Here is a 12,349-nt window from a genome sequence, read left to right as displayed (position 1 = left end):
AGTATGGAGCATTATGTGCGGCAATTATACAGTATGGGGCATCATGTGTGGCTATTATACAGTATGGAACATCATGTGCGGCCATTATACAGTATGGAGCATCATGTGCGGTCATTATACAGTATGGAGCATCATGTGCGGTCATTATACAGTATGGAGCATCATGTGCGGTCATTATACAGTATGGAGCATCATGTGCGGCCATTATACAGTATGGGGCATCATGTGTGGCCATTATACAGTATGGAGCATCATGTGCGGCCATTATACAGTATGGAGCATCATGTGCGGTCATTATACAGTATGGAGCATCATGTGCGGTCATTATACAGTATGGAGCATCATGTGCGGTCATTATACAGTATGGAGCATCATGTGCGGTCATTATACAGTGTGGAGCATTATGTGCGGCAATTATACAGTATGGAGCATCATGTGCAGTCATACAGTATGGAGCATCATGTGCGGTCATTATACAGTATGGAGCATCATGTGCAGTCATACAGTATGGAGCATCATGTGTGGCCATTATACAGTATAGAGCATCATGTGTGGCCATTATACAGTATGGAGCATCATGTGCGGTCATTATACAGTATATTACATAGTTACATAGTTATTAAGGTTGAAGGAAGACTTTAAGTCCATCTAGTTCAACCCATAGCCTAACCTAACTTGCCCTAACATGTTGATCCAGAGGAAGGCAAAAAAAACCCATGTGGCAAAGAGTAAGCTCCACCTTGGGGAAAAAAATTCCTTCCCGACTCCACATACGGCAATCAGACTAGTTCCCTGGATCAACGCCCTATCAAGGAATCTAGTGTATATACCCTGTATGGAGCATTATGTGCGGCAATTATACAGTATGGAGCATCATGTGCGGCAATTATACAGTATGGAGCATCATGTGCGGTCATTATACAGTTTGGAGCATCATGTGTGGTCATTATACAGTATGTAGCATCATGTGCAGTCATTATACAGTATGGAGCATCATGTGCGGTCATTATACAGTATGGAGCATTATGTGCGGCAATTATACAGTATGGGGCATCATGTGTGGCTATTATACAGTATGGAACATCATGTGCGGCCATTATACAGTATGGAGCATCATGTGCGGTCATTATACAGTATGGAGCATCATGTGCGGTCATTATACAGTATGGAGCATCATGTGCGGTCATTATACAGTATGGAGCATCATGTGCGGCCATTATACAGTATGGGGCATCATGTGTGGCCATTATACAGTATGGAGCATCATGTGCGGCCATTATACAGTATGGAGCATCATGTGCGGTCATTATACAGTATGGAGCATCATGTGCGGTCATTATACAGTATGGAGCATCATGTGCGGTCATTATACAGTATGGAGCATCATGTGCGGTCATTATACAGTGTGGAGCATTATGTGCGGCAATTATACAGTATGGAGCATCATGTGCAGTCATACAGTATGGAGCATCATGTGCGGTCATTATACAGTATGGAGCATCATGTGCAGTCATACAGTATGGAGCATCATGTGTGGCCATTATACAGTATAGAGCATCATGTGTGGCCATTATACAGTATGGAGCATCATGTGCGGTCATTATACAGTATATTACATAGTTACATAGTTATTAAGGTTGAAGGAAGACTTTAAGTCCATCTAGTTCAACCCATAGCCTAACCTAACTTGCCCTAACATGTTGATCCAGAGGAAGGCAAAAAAAACCCATGTGGCAAAGAGTAAGCTCCACCTTGGGGAAAAAAATTCCTTCCCGACTCCACATACGGCAATCAGACTAGTTCCCTGGATCAACGCCCTATCAAGGAATCTAGTGTATATACCCTGTATGGAGCATTATGTGCGGCAATTATACAGTATGGAGCATCATGTGCAGTCATACAGTATGGAGCATCATGTGCGGTCATTATACAGTATGGAGCATCATGTGCAGTCATACAGTATGGAGCATCATGTGCGGTCATTATACAGTATGGAGCATTATGTGCGGCAATTATACAGTATGGAGCACTGTGTGGCCATATTTTTTTGTTTATAATTATTCTTTATGAACAGTTTGATCAGCAGTGCTAAATGGGTGTGGTTGAGACGTGGATATGGGTGTGACTAGTGAATGGGTGTGGTCAGAGGCGTGGCCTAAAATTTTCCGCTGCTCGCGTTGCGCGCCGCAAACTTTGTCCCTCTTTCCCATCTTCAAAAGTTGGGAGGTATGAGACTACTGTCTACTGCTAGGACAAGAGAAAAACAACACCCTTCTTTAGCATAAAGGTACCTTCACACATAACGATATCGTTAAGGATATCATTGCAACGTCACGCTTTTTGTGACGTAGCAACGATCCCGCTAACGATCTGATTAGGTGTGACAGCAACCGATGATCAGGCCCCTGCTGGGAGACCGTTGGTCGTGGGGAATGATCAGGACCTTTTTTGGTCGCTGATCACCCCGCTGTCATCGCTAGATCGGCGTGTGTGACGCCGATCTAGCGATGTGTTCACCTGTAACCAGGTTAAACATCGGGTTACTAAGTGCAGGGCCGCACTTAGTCACCCGATATTTACCCTGGTTACCATTGTAAAAGTAAAAAAAAAAAACACTACATACTCACATTCCGATGTCTGTCACGTCCCCCGGCGTCCACAGGGTTAAAACTGCTTTAGGCAAGAACGCTGTTAATGCACGCGCTCCGGCCGAGAGCTTCCCTGCACTGACTGTCAGTGCCGCCATAAAGCAGAGCACAGCGGTGATGTCACCGCTGTGCTCTGCTTTACGGCCGGCACTGACACAGTGCAGGGAAGCTTCTCGGCAGCAGCGCGTGCATTAGCAGCGCTCCTGCCGAAAGCAGTTTTAACCCTGTGGACGCCGGCGGGGGACGTGACAGACATCAGAATGTGAGTATGTACTGTTTTTTTTTTTTTTTTTAACTTTTACAATGGTAACCAGGGTAAATATCGGGTTACTAAGCGCGGCCCTGCACTTAGTAACCTGATGTTTACCCTGGTTACCCGGGGACTTCGGCATCGTTGAAGACAGTTTCAACGATGCCGAAGTTGTTCCCCGGATCGTTGGTCGCTGGAGAGAGCTGTCTGTGTGACCGTAGTTTCCACTCAGGATAGAAAGTATTGATGGCTGGGTATTCCATCATACAAGACTGCTACCTGACCTTCATATCCCTTGATGAGTTCCTTTTCCCGGAATGTAATGCGTAGGGAGGTGGTCCTGAATAAGAAATGGTCTATGGAGTGTTATACCGAATTTTTGAATCTCCTAAATGACTGAGTGGTGGAGTGCATCCTTTGTATGGCTTCTTCAGGAATGGGTGAGATTGTTCCATACTTTATGGTGCATTTTTTGTGTTAGTGACTTTTGCAGATGCAGTGAGAATTGATGAGACTGTTTTGATGTCACATTTCTGAGAAAAAGCACACAGGTACAAATAGCAGCATTATTATATACCCTCCTTCAGCCGTTTTTCTGGAGCTTTGGGTAAGGACATGCTAGCAGGAGAAGCAGCTGTAAATTTGAGTATTTTTCTGCTTCAAGTACCGTTTGTCTGTGATTTCTTTGGATAACTGTTTGACCAACTGTTGGTATTATACATGTTTGTGTGTGTTGGGTTATGTCATTTTTAACTAGTATAATAAATGTTATGTTTTAGGTCCCTTTATTGTACTATTTACTTTAATATTTTTGGGTACCCTTGGCTTTTATAAAAATTGTGGTTGGTTTCAACCTTTTGCTGTTTTCTAAATCATTTTGTATCCAAATCCGGCTTTAAACTTCTCCACAATAGTATCACGAACCTGCCTGTTGTGTTCCTTAGTCTTCATGATGCTCTCTGTGCTTCAGAACCCTGAGACTATCACAGAGGAGGTGCATTTATACGGAGACTTGATTACACACAGGTGGATTATATTTATCATCATTAGGCATTTAGGACAACATTGGATCATTTAGAGCAGAGGTCCCCAACTCCAGTCCTCAAGGCCCACCAACAGGTCATGTTTTCAGGATTTCCTTTGCATTGCACAGGTGATGCAATTATTACCTGGGCAAGACTAAGGAAATCCTGAAAACCTGACCTGTTGGTGGGCCTTGAGGACTGGAGTTGGGGACCTCTGAAGAGATCCACAATGAACTTCTGGAGTGAGTTTGCTGCACTGAAAATAAAGGGGCCGAATAATATTGCATGCCTCACTTTTTGTTTTTGAATTTCCTCAAAAATGTAAAATAACCAATAAATTTCGTTCAACTTCACAATTGTGTTCCACTTGTTGTTAATTCTTCACCAAAAATTTACATTTGGTATCTTTATGTTTTAAAGCATGATATGTGGAAAAAGGTTGAAAAGTTCCAGGGAGCCGAATACTTTTCGCAAGGCACCGTGTCTGTCTGTCTGTCTGATGGAGTGTGGGTTGGACAAATGTAAAAGAGGAGGTTGAACAGAAATGACATCACAGATTGAAGCTAGAGGAGGGAGGGGTTAGGGTGTGTTTTGGAGTGGGTGTGCTAGATGCTGGCTTCCAGGCCAGTGCAATGCATCATGGAACTTGTAGTATTAGAGCACAATAAGTCAGGAGAAAGGAAGTTGTCGATTAACTCCATGAGAGCCGGAGTCAGCACTGAGGATGTGCTGCTACAGCATGATAAAAGGTAATATTGCTAAAATAAACACAGTGGATGTTTTGAGTGGCACATAATAGCAAGATTTATGAAAAAAATAAAGTTATAGTAGTGGATAACTTCTTTAACCCTTTCCACCCTTTATTTTGCCTTTATGCTTTCATCCTTTTACATTTTGCTTTTATTTTGTTCTTGTTGGTGTCTATATTACTGTATATTTATAATCCCCCCCCCCTTTTCTTTACCCCATTTATGAAAAAAAAAATCCTTAATAAAAACGACTTTAACAAAAAAAAGCGCTGGCTGTGCGCCCGAGGACACGTTTGAACTGTGTTATTTCGGTGCTTTTTTTTTTATCTCTTGCCTTCTATGTGCAGCCTAACAAAAAACCCATGTAAAAAACTGCAGATACTTCATTAAGTGCAGAATCAAAACTTTTCTGTCCTATAAAAAGCACATTAAAAATGCGGCTTCACATCTGGTGCATCAAATAAAGGGGAGAATATTGTTTTTGTGTATTAAACAGTATTTCTGCGCCACGTGAACACAGCTTTACAGACAGCAGAAGCTGGATGTTATACAGTGAAGGTACATAAAGATGAGGAAGTTCTGGCGTCTCCGGCTGTGAATGAAGGAACAAAATGTAATCTCCAGGTCCCAACTAGAGATGAGCAAGACGCACATCTGAAGGTTTGAGATTCGCAACCGACGGGGAATGACGGAAAGTTAGAGATTTGCGGCCTCTGGTCCAGCCACTGGAGACACCGGAAGGTTAGAGATTTGTGGCCTCCCATCCAGACGCCCGGGACGCCGGAAGGTTAGAGATTCACGGTCTGCCGTCTAGCCGCCTCGGAAGCTGGACGGTTAGAGAGTCGCAACCTCCAGTCCAGCCGCTGAGGATGAGGGAAGGTTAGAGATTTGCGGCCTCTGGTCTAGCCACTGGGGACACAGGAATATAAGAGATTCGTGACCTCCCGTTCAGACGCCTGGGACGCCGGAAGGTTAAAGATTCGCGGCCTGCGGTCCTGCCGCCAGGAAGCCGGACAGTGAGAGATTCGCAGCCTCCAGTCCAGCTGCCAGGGACGAGGGAAGGTTAGAGATTTGTGGCCTCCCGTCCAGCTGCCAGGGACGAGAGAAGGTTAGAGATTTGAGGCCTCCCGTCCAGCCGCTGGGGACGAGGGAAGGTTAGAGTTTTGCGGCCTCCCATTCAGCCGCTGGGGATCCCGGAAGATTAGAGATTTGCGACCTCCCATACAGCCACCGGAAACACCGGAAGGTTAGAGATTTGCAGCCTTCCGTCCAGCCACCGGGGACCCAGGAAGGTTAGAGATTCGCGGCCTCCCGTCCAGTTGCCAGAGGGTTAGAGATTTGTGGCCTCCTGTCCAGTCGCTACGGATGATTGAAGGGTAGAGATTAACGGTCTCCCGTCCAGCCACCAAGGGACGCCAAGTTAGAAATTTGTGGCCTCCTGTCCTGCCATTGGAGACGATGGAAGGTTAGAGATCTGCGGCCTTCCATCTAGTCACCAGGTGCCACTGATCTGGACGCCGGACCAGAGACCCGGGAATCTATCCGCTAATCTCTAGTCCCAGCTGTCATGGATACAGAGGACAGTCCTGGATTTGGGTCGATGCATTGCAGTCTTAGATATCTGATGAATGTTCCTCACTACCAGCTGACAACTTCTCCTAGGTCACTTCACATCTACAGATGAGCGCGGCGGGTCACCTCACATCTACAGACAAGCATGGCGGGTCACCTCACATCTACAGACGAGCATGGGGGGTCACCTCGCATCTACAGAAGGGCACAGCGGGTCACCTGACATCTACAGATGGGCACGGCGGGTCACCTCACATCTACAGATAGGCACGACGGGTCACCTCACATCTACAGATAAGCACAGCATGTCACTTCACATCTACAGACGAGCAAGGCGAGTCACCTCATATCTACAGACGGGCACGCGTGTCACCTCACATCTATAGACGAGCATGGCAGGTCACATCACATCTACAGAGGAGCACGGTGGGTCACCTCACATATACAGACGGGCACGGCGGTCACCTCACATATACAGACAGCACGGCAGGTCACCACATCTACAGACGGGCACGGCAGGTCACATCTACAGATGGGCATGGCGGGTCACCTCATATCTAGACACGCATGTCAGGTTACCTCACATCTACAGACACGTACGTTGGGTCACCTCACATCTACAGATATGCATGGCAGGCCACTTCACATCTAAAGACGAGCGCGGGGGTCACCTCACATCTACAGACGGGCATGGCGGGTCACCTCACATCTACAGATGAGCAGGGGGGTCACCTCACATCTACAGACGGGCACGGGGGGTCACCTCACATCTACAGACGGGCATGGAAGGTCACCTCACATCTACAGACAGGCATGTCGGGTCACCTCACATGTAAAGACAAGCGCGGGGGGTCACCTCACATCTACAGACGGGCACGGTGAGTCACCTCACATCTAAAGACGGGCAGGGGGGTCACCTCACATCTAAAGACGGGCACGGGGGGGTCACCTCACATCTAAACATGGGCACGGGAGGGTCACCTCACATCTATAGATGGGCACGACGGGTCACCTCACGTCTACAGACTGGTATGGAAGGTCACCTCACATCTAGATGGGCATGGCGTGGGTCACCTAACATCTAAAGATAAGCGCGGGGGTCACCTCACATCTACAGATGGGTATGGCGGGTCACCTCACATCTACAGACGGGCACGACGGGTCACTTCACTTCTACAGACTGCCATGGAAGGTCGCCTCACTTCTACAGACGGGCACGGGAGGGGGGTCACCTCACATCTAAAGACGGGCACGGTGGGTCACCTCACATCTAAAGACGGGCACAGGGGGTCACCTCACATCTAAAGACGGGCACGGGGGGGTCACCTCACATCTACAGATGGGCACGACGGGTCACCTCCCTTCTACAGACTGGCATGGAAGGTCACCTCACATCTACAGACGGGCATGGCGTGGGTCACTTCACATCTAAAGCTGAGCGCAGGGGTCACCTCACATCTACAGACGGGTATGGCGGGTCACCTCACTTCTACAGACGGGCACGACGGGTCACCTCACTTCTACAGACTGGCATGGAAGGTCACCTCACATCTACAGACGTGCATGGCGGGTCACCTCACATCTAAAGATGAGCGCGGGGGGTCACCTCACATCTACAGACTGCATGGGGGGGGGGTTACCTCACTGCCGCTGAGTAACAGACAGACACACCCATCATTTTCTGAGCACAGCTTCTTAACTTACTAAACTTTATTAAAAGCTTGATGTTGGGGCACACACAAGTATTGTGAGGTTTTAGGGTATGTGTCCACGTGCAGGAAACGCTGCGTGTCTGACGCTGCATAGAGCCGCAGCGTCAGACACGCAGCGTCCAGATGTTACAGCATAGTGGAGGGGATTTAATGAAATCCCGTCTCCACTATGCGTGGTAACACGCATGTGGCGGCCCTGCGACTCCGGACATGCTGCGCGTCTTTTCAGATCGCAGCATGTCCGTATATCTTGCGGCGACGCTGCGTCGCCGCAAGATATAGCACAGGGCCCTATGCGATGGGTGCGATGATGCCGGATGTGTGCTATGAACACATCCGGCATCATCGCGTCCCAGAAAGGGGGCGGGGCTTACCGCAGAGCGGCTAAGCCGCTCCGACGATACCGCCGGCCATCCTGATCGTGGACACATACCCTTAGGGTGCCGTCACTATCAGTATTTGGTCAGTATTATACATCAGTATTTGTAGCCAAAACCAGGAGCAGGTGATAAATACAGAAGTGGTGCATATGTTTCTATTATACTTTTCCTCTAATTGTTCCACTCCTGGTTTTGGCTACAAATACTGAGGTAAAATACTGATCAAATACTGATGGTGTGACGGCAGCCTTATAGTGGAGTTCCCCGAGCCCCCAAAATAAGTGCACGCTGTCCACGTGACGTAGCTGCGGCGCTGGCGTAACTGGACTGGACTGCCCATCACGCTTTTGTCAGACGACATACACACCGCCCTCTTGGTGGCATTCGGCTCCGCCCACTATTCGTCCCCGCCGCTAGATTGACCAATGAGCTGGGAGTGACGTACGAGGCCATATACTGACGTGCTCGTGAGTGGTGACAAGGGCGCGCATTTGCGCGAGAGGAAGAGGAGCGGAGAGGCTGACGGTGCCGCCCCACTCCATCGCAAACACGGACTTCTTGTGGGACAAGAGAACCGGCCTGGCTGCGAGAGCGGTGAGAACCCACGGGGAGCGGCGGGGGAAGTGAGCGGAGGAGAGGTGGCCAGAAAAACCGAGCTGTAAAATGGCGGCAGTGAAGCAGGAGACGGCACAAAATGGCGGCCGCTGACAGAATCTTCCCGGAGTCGGTGCTGTGCGGGACCGCACTATATGTATTGTACGGTTGTTGGGTGGGAGGGAGTGTGTGTGTGTGTTACATATATAGGATAAGGACACGGGGGGGGGGATATATAATAGGATAAGGACACGGGGGGGGGGGGGATATATAATAGGATAAGGACACTGGGGGGGATATATAATAGGATAAGGACACTGGGGGGGGGATATATAATAGGATAAGGACACTGGGGGGGGGGATAAATAGGATAAGGACACTGGGAGGGGGATATAATAGGATAAGGACACTGGGGGATATATATTAGGGTAAGGACACTTGGGGGGATATATATTAGGGTAAGGACACTTGGGGGATATATATTAGGGTAAGGACACTTGGGGGGGGGGGGGGGGGATATATGTTAGGGTAAGGACACTTGGGGGATATATGTTAGGGTAAGGACACTGGGGGGGATATACGTTAGGGTAAGGACACTGGGGGGGATATACGTTAGGGTAAGGACACTGGGGGGATATATGTTAGGGTAAGGACACTTGGGGGATATATATTAGGGCAAGGACACTGGGGGGGATATATATTAGGGCAAGGACACTGGGGGGTATATATATTAGGGCAAGGACACTGGGGGATATATATTATGGTAAAGACACTGGGGGGATATAAGGGTAAGGACACTGAATATATATTATGGTAAGGACACTGGGGGGATATATTGGGGTAAGACACGGGGGAGGGATATATTAGGGTGATATATATTGGGGTAAGGACACGGGATATATAGGGTGATATATATTAGGGTAAGGACACGGGGGGGGGGGGGGGGGGGGGATATTTATTAGAGTAAAGACATGAGGAATATATATATTTTAAAATCCCACATCCTAGATGTCACTGAATGAGATATTCCAGTTGTAAATCTTTATTCATAACATAATGGAATGTGTTGAGAACAATAAAACCTAAAAATTATCAACGTAAATCAGAACTAATATCCCACGGAGGTCTGGAGTTGGAATGATGCTCACAATCAAAGTGGAAAATGAAGTTACAGGGTGATCCAACTTCAGTGGAAATGCCTCAAGACAAGGAAATGATGCTCAGTAGTGTGTGTGGCCTCCATGTGCCTGTATGATCTCCCTACAATGCCTGGGCATGCTCCTGATGAGGCGCGGATGGTCTCCGGAGGGATCTCCTCCCAGACCTGGACTAAAGCCTCTGCCAACTCTTAGACAGTCTGTGGTGCAACATGACTGTGTATGGTGCGAGGCATGATGTCCCAGATGTGTTCAATCGGGTTCAGGTCTGGAGAACGGGCGGGCCAGTCTATAGCTTCAATGCCTTCATCTTGCAGGAACTGCTGACACACTCCAGCCACATGAGGTCTGGCATTGTCCTACATTAGGAGGAACCCAGGGCCAACCGCACCAGCATATCGTATCACAAGGGGTCTGAGGATCTCATCTCTGTACCTAATGGCAGTCAGGCTACCTCTGGTGAGCACATGGAGGGTTGAGTGGCCCTCCAAAGAAATGCCACCTCACACCATTACTGACCCACTACCAAACCAGTCATGTTGAGGGATGTTGCAGGCAGCAGATTGCTCTCCATGGCATCTCCAGACTCTGTCGCGTCTGTCACATGTGCTCATTATGAACTTATTATTTATTGTTATTTACTTGCTTTCATCCGTGAATTGCAGTGTCGAATTTGCCAATCCTAGTGGTATGTGGCAAATGTCAAGCATCCTGCACGGTGTTGGGCTGGGAAGATGTCGGGCACTCGGACCATCCTCATGGAGTCAGTTTTTAATCGTTTGTGCAGACACATGCACATTTGTGGCCTGCTGGAGCTCATTTTGCAGTGTTCCTCCGTGCACAAAGGCTGAGGTAGCGGTCCTACTGCTGGGTTGTTGCCCTCCTACCGCCCCCTCCACATCTCCTGGCGTACTGGCCTGTCTCCTGGTAGCGCCTCCAGCCTCTGGACACTACGCTGACAGACACAGCAAACCGTCTTGCCACAGCTCGCATTAATGTGCCATCCTGGATGAGCTGCTCTACCTGAGCCACTTGTGTGGGTTTTAGAGTCCTTCTTGTGCTACGAATGTGAAAGCACAACCAACATTCAAGTGCGACCGAAACATCAGCCAGAAAGCATTGGTACTGAGATGTGGTCTGTGGTCCCCACCTGCCAAGGAAGATAGGCTGTGTCTACACTGTTACCTGGAGTTTAGACCTGCTCGCTGCACCAAATACTCAGCAGTGAGGGGCACTCGCTTCAGGAGTCTATTCAATCTCTTCCCGTATTTCAGCTCCATGAAGGAGGAAGAGAAAACGTATATCCTGCTGGGGGAAGAATAGCGTGGTGCAGATAGCAGCCCAGTATGTGAGCGGGTGCCATAGGCTGCGAGAAAGACAACCATGATATGCCATTGACTTTCTTAGCCTCCACCCTGTACGGTGCAGGGGGAATGTGCCCAGCTCAGCCCGACAGGCACTGCTGATGGTTCTCTGGATCTGGAAAAAGTGCTTACAGAATTCTAGGTGGAATATTTGTTTGACTAGAAACTCACTTTGACCAGTCTGGGTATGTGTGAGGGCCGTAGACTTCACTGCCATACAGAAGGATTGTGGTGATGATGGCATTGAAGATTTTTAGCTAGATGCTTACTGAAATACACATAGCTGTGTATGCTGTGGGCACAGATTGGCAGAGTGAGAAAACCATTGCTGACCATTTATGTCTGTATTCTGTTAGATGCCGCACTCCAGACGGTACCGTTCATCCGAAAGGGGCAGCAGGGGAAGCTACAATGAGCGCTACAGAAGCCGCAAGCACAGACGGAGAAGGAGCAGGTCGAGGTCCAGCAGTAGCGGCCGAGGTCATGACCGGCACTACAGACACGGACAAAGTTACCATGAGAGATCCCGAAGGTGAAGTGCCGGGCCTCGTTTGTCTATGTACAGTGGCATGTAAACTTTGGAAACCCCTGAATAAAATTGCGATTAGGCTGCTTTCACACACAAGTTTTTTGCCATCAGGCACAATTTGGCAAATTTTGAAAAAAAAAAAAACTGATCAGGCTACTGCAATAGCGCTGGTTTGCGACGGATGGCCTCACTTTTTTGCCTGACCTATCAAAATTCGTTTTCCAGAGGCTGGAGAAAACTGACATAGGAACGCTTTTTCTGTCCGTCGAAAAAACAGCGACGGATCCAGCGAAAAATGGACGAAACGTGCGTTCAAATTATAGAATCCGGCGATTTTTTTTTTTTATTTTTTTTTTATTTATTTTTATT

At 48.2% G+C, this 12,349-nt stretch overlaps 1 protein-coding gene across 2 annotated transcripts in view; it reads left to right on the top strand.

Moving 5' to 3' along the window:
- The first annotated feature begins 8,790 nt into the window (after window positions 1-8,790).
- Window positions 8,791-12,349, top strand: part of CLK2 (CDC like kinase 2) — a 33,907-nt gene continuing 30,348 nt past the window's right edge. For both annotated transcript variants that reach the window (XM_069769229.1, XM_069769222.1), the window contains exons 1-2: window positions 8,791-8,930; window positions 11,808-11,983. In XM_069769229.1, the coding sequence (XP_069625330.1) occupies window positions 11,808-11,983 (176 nt within the window). In that variant the 5' untranslated portion in view covers window positions 8,791-8,930. The remainder of the gene's footprint in view (window positions 8,931-11,807; window positions 11,984-12,349) is intronic.

Source organism: Ranitomeya imitator, chromosome 1 (assembly GCF_032444005.1).
Source record: "Ranitomeya imitator isolate aRanImi1 chromosome 1, aRanImi1.pri, whole genome shotgun sequence".
Classification (NCBI taxonomy): Eukaryota; Metazoa; Chordata; class Amphibia; order Anura; family Dendrobatidae; genus Ranitomeya; species Ranitomeya imitator.
Note: the sequence above shows the minus strand (reverse complement) of the source record. Positions and strands in the feature narration are given on the sequence as shown.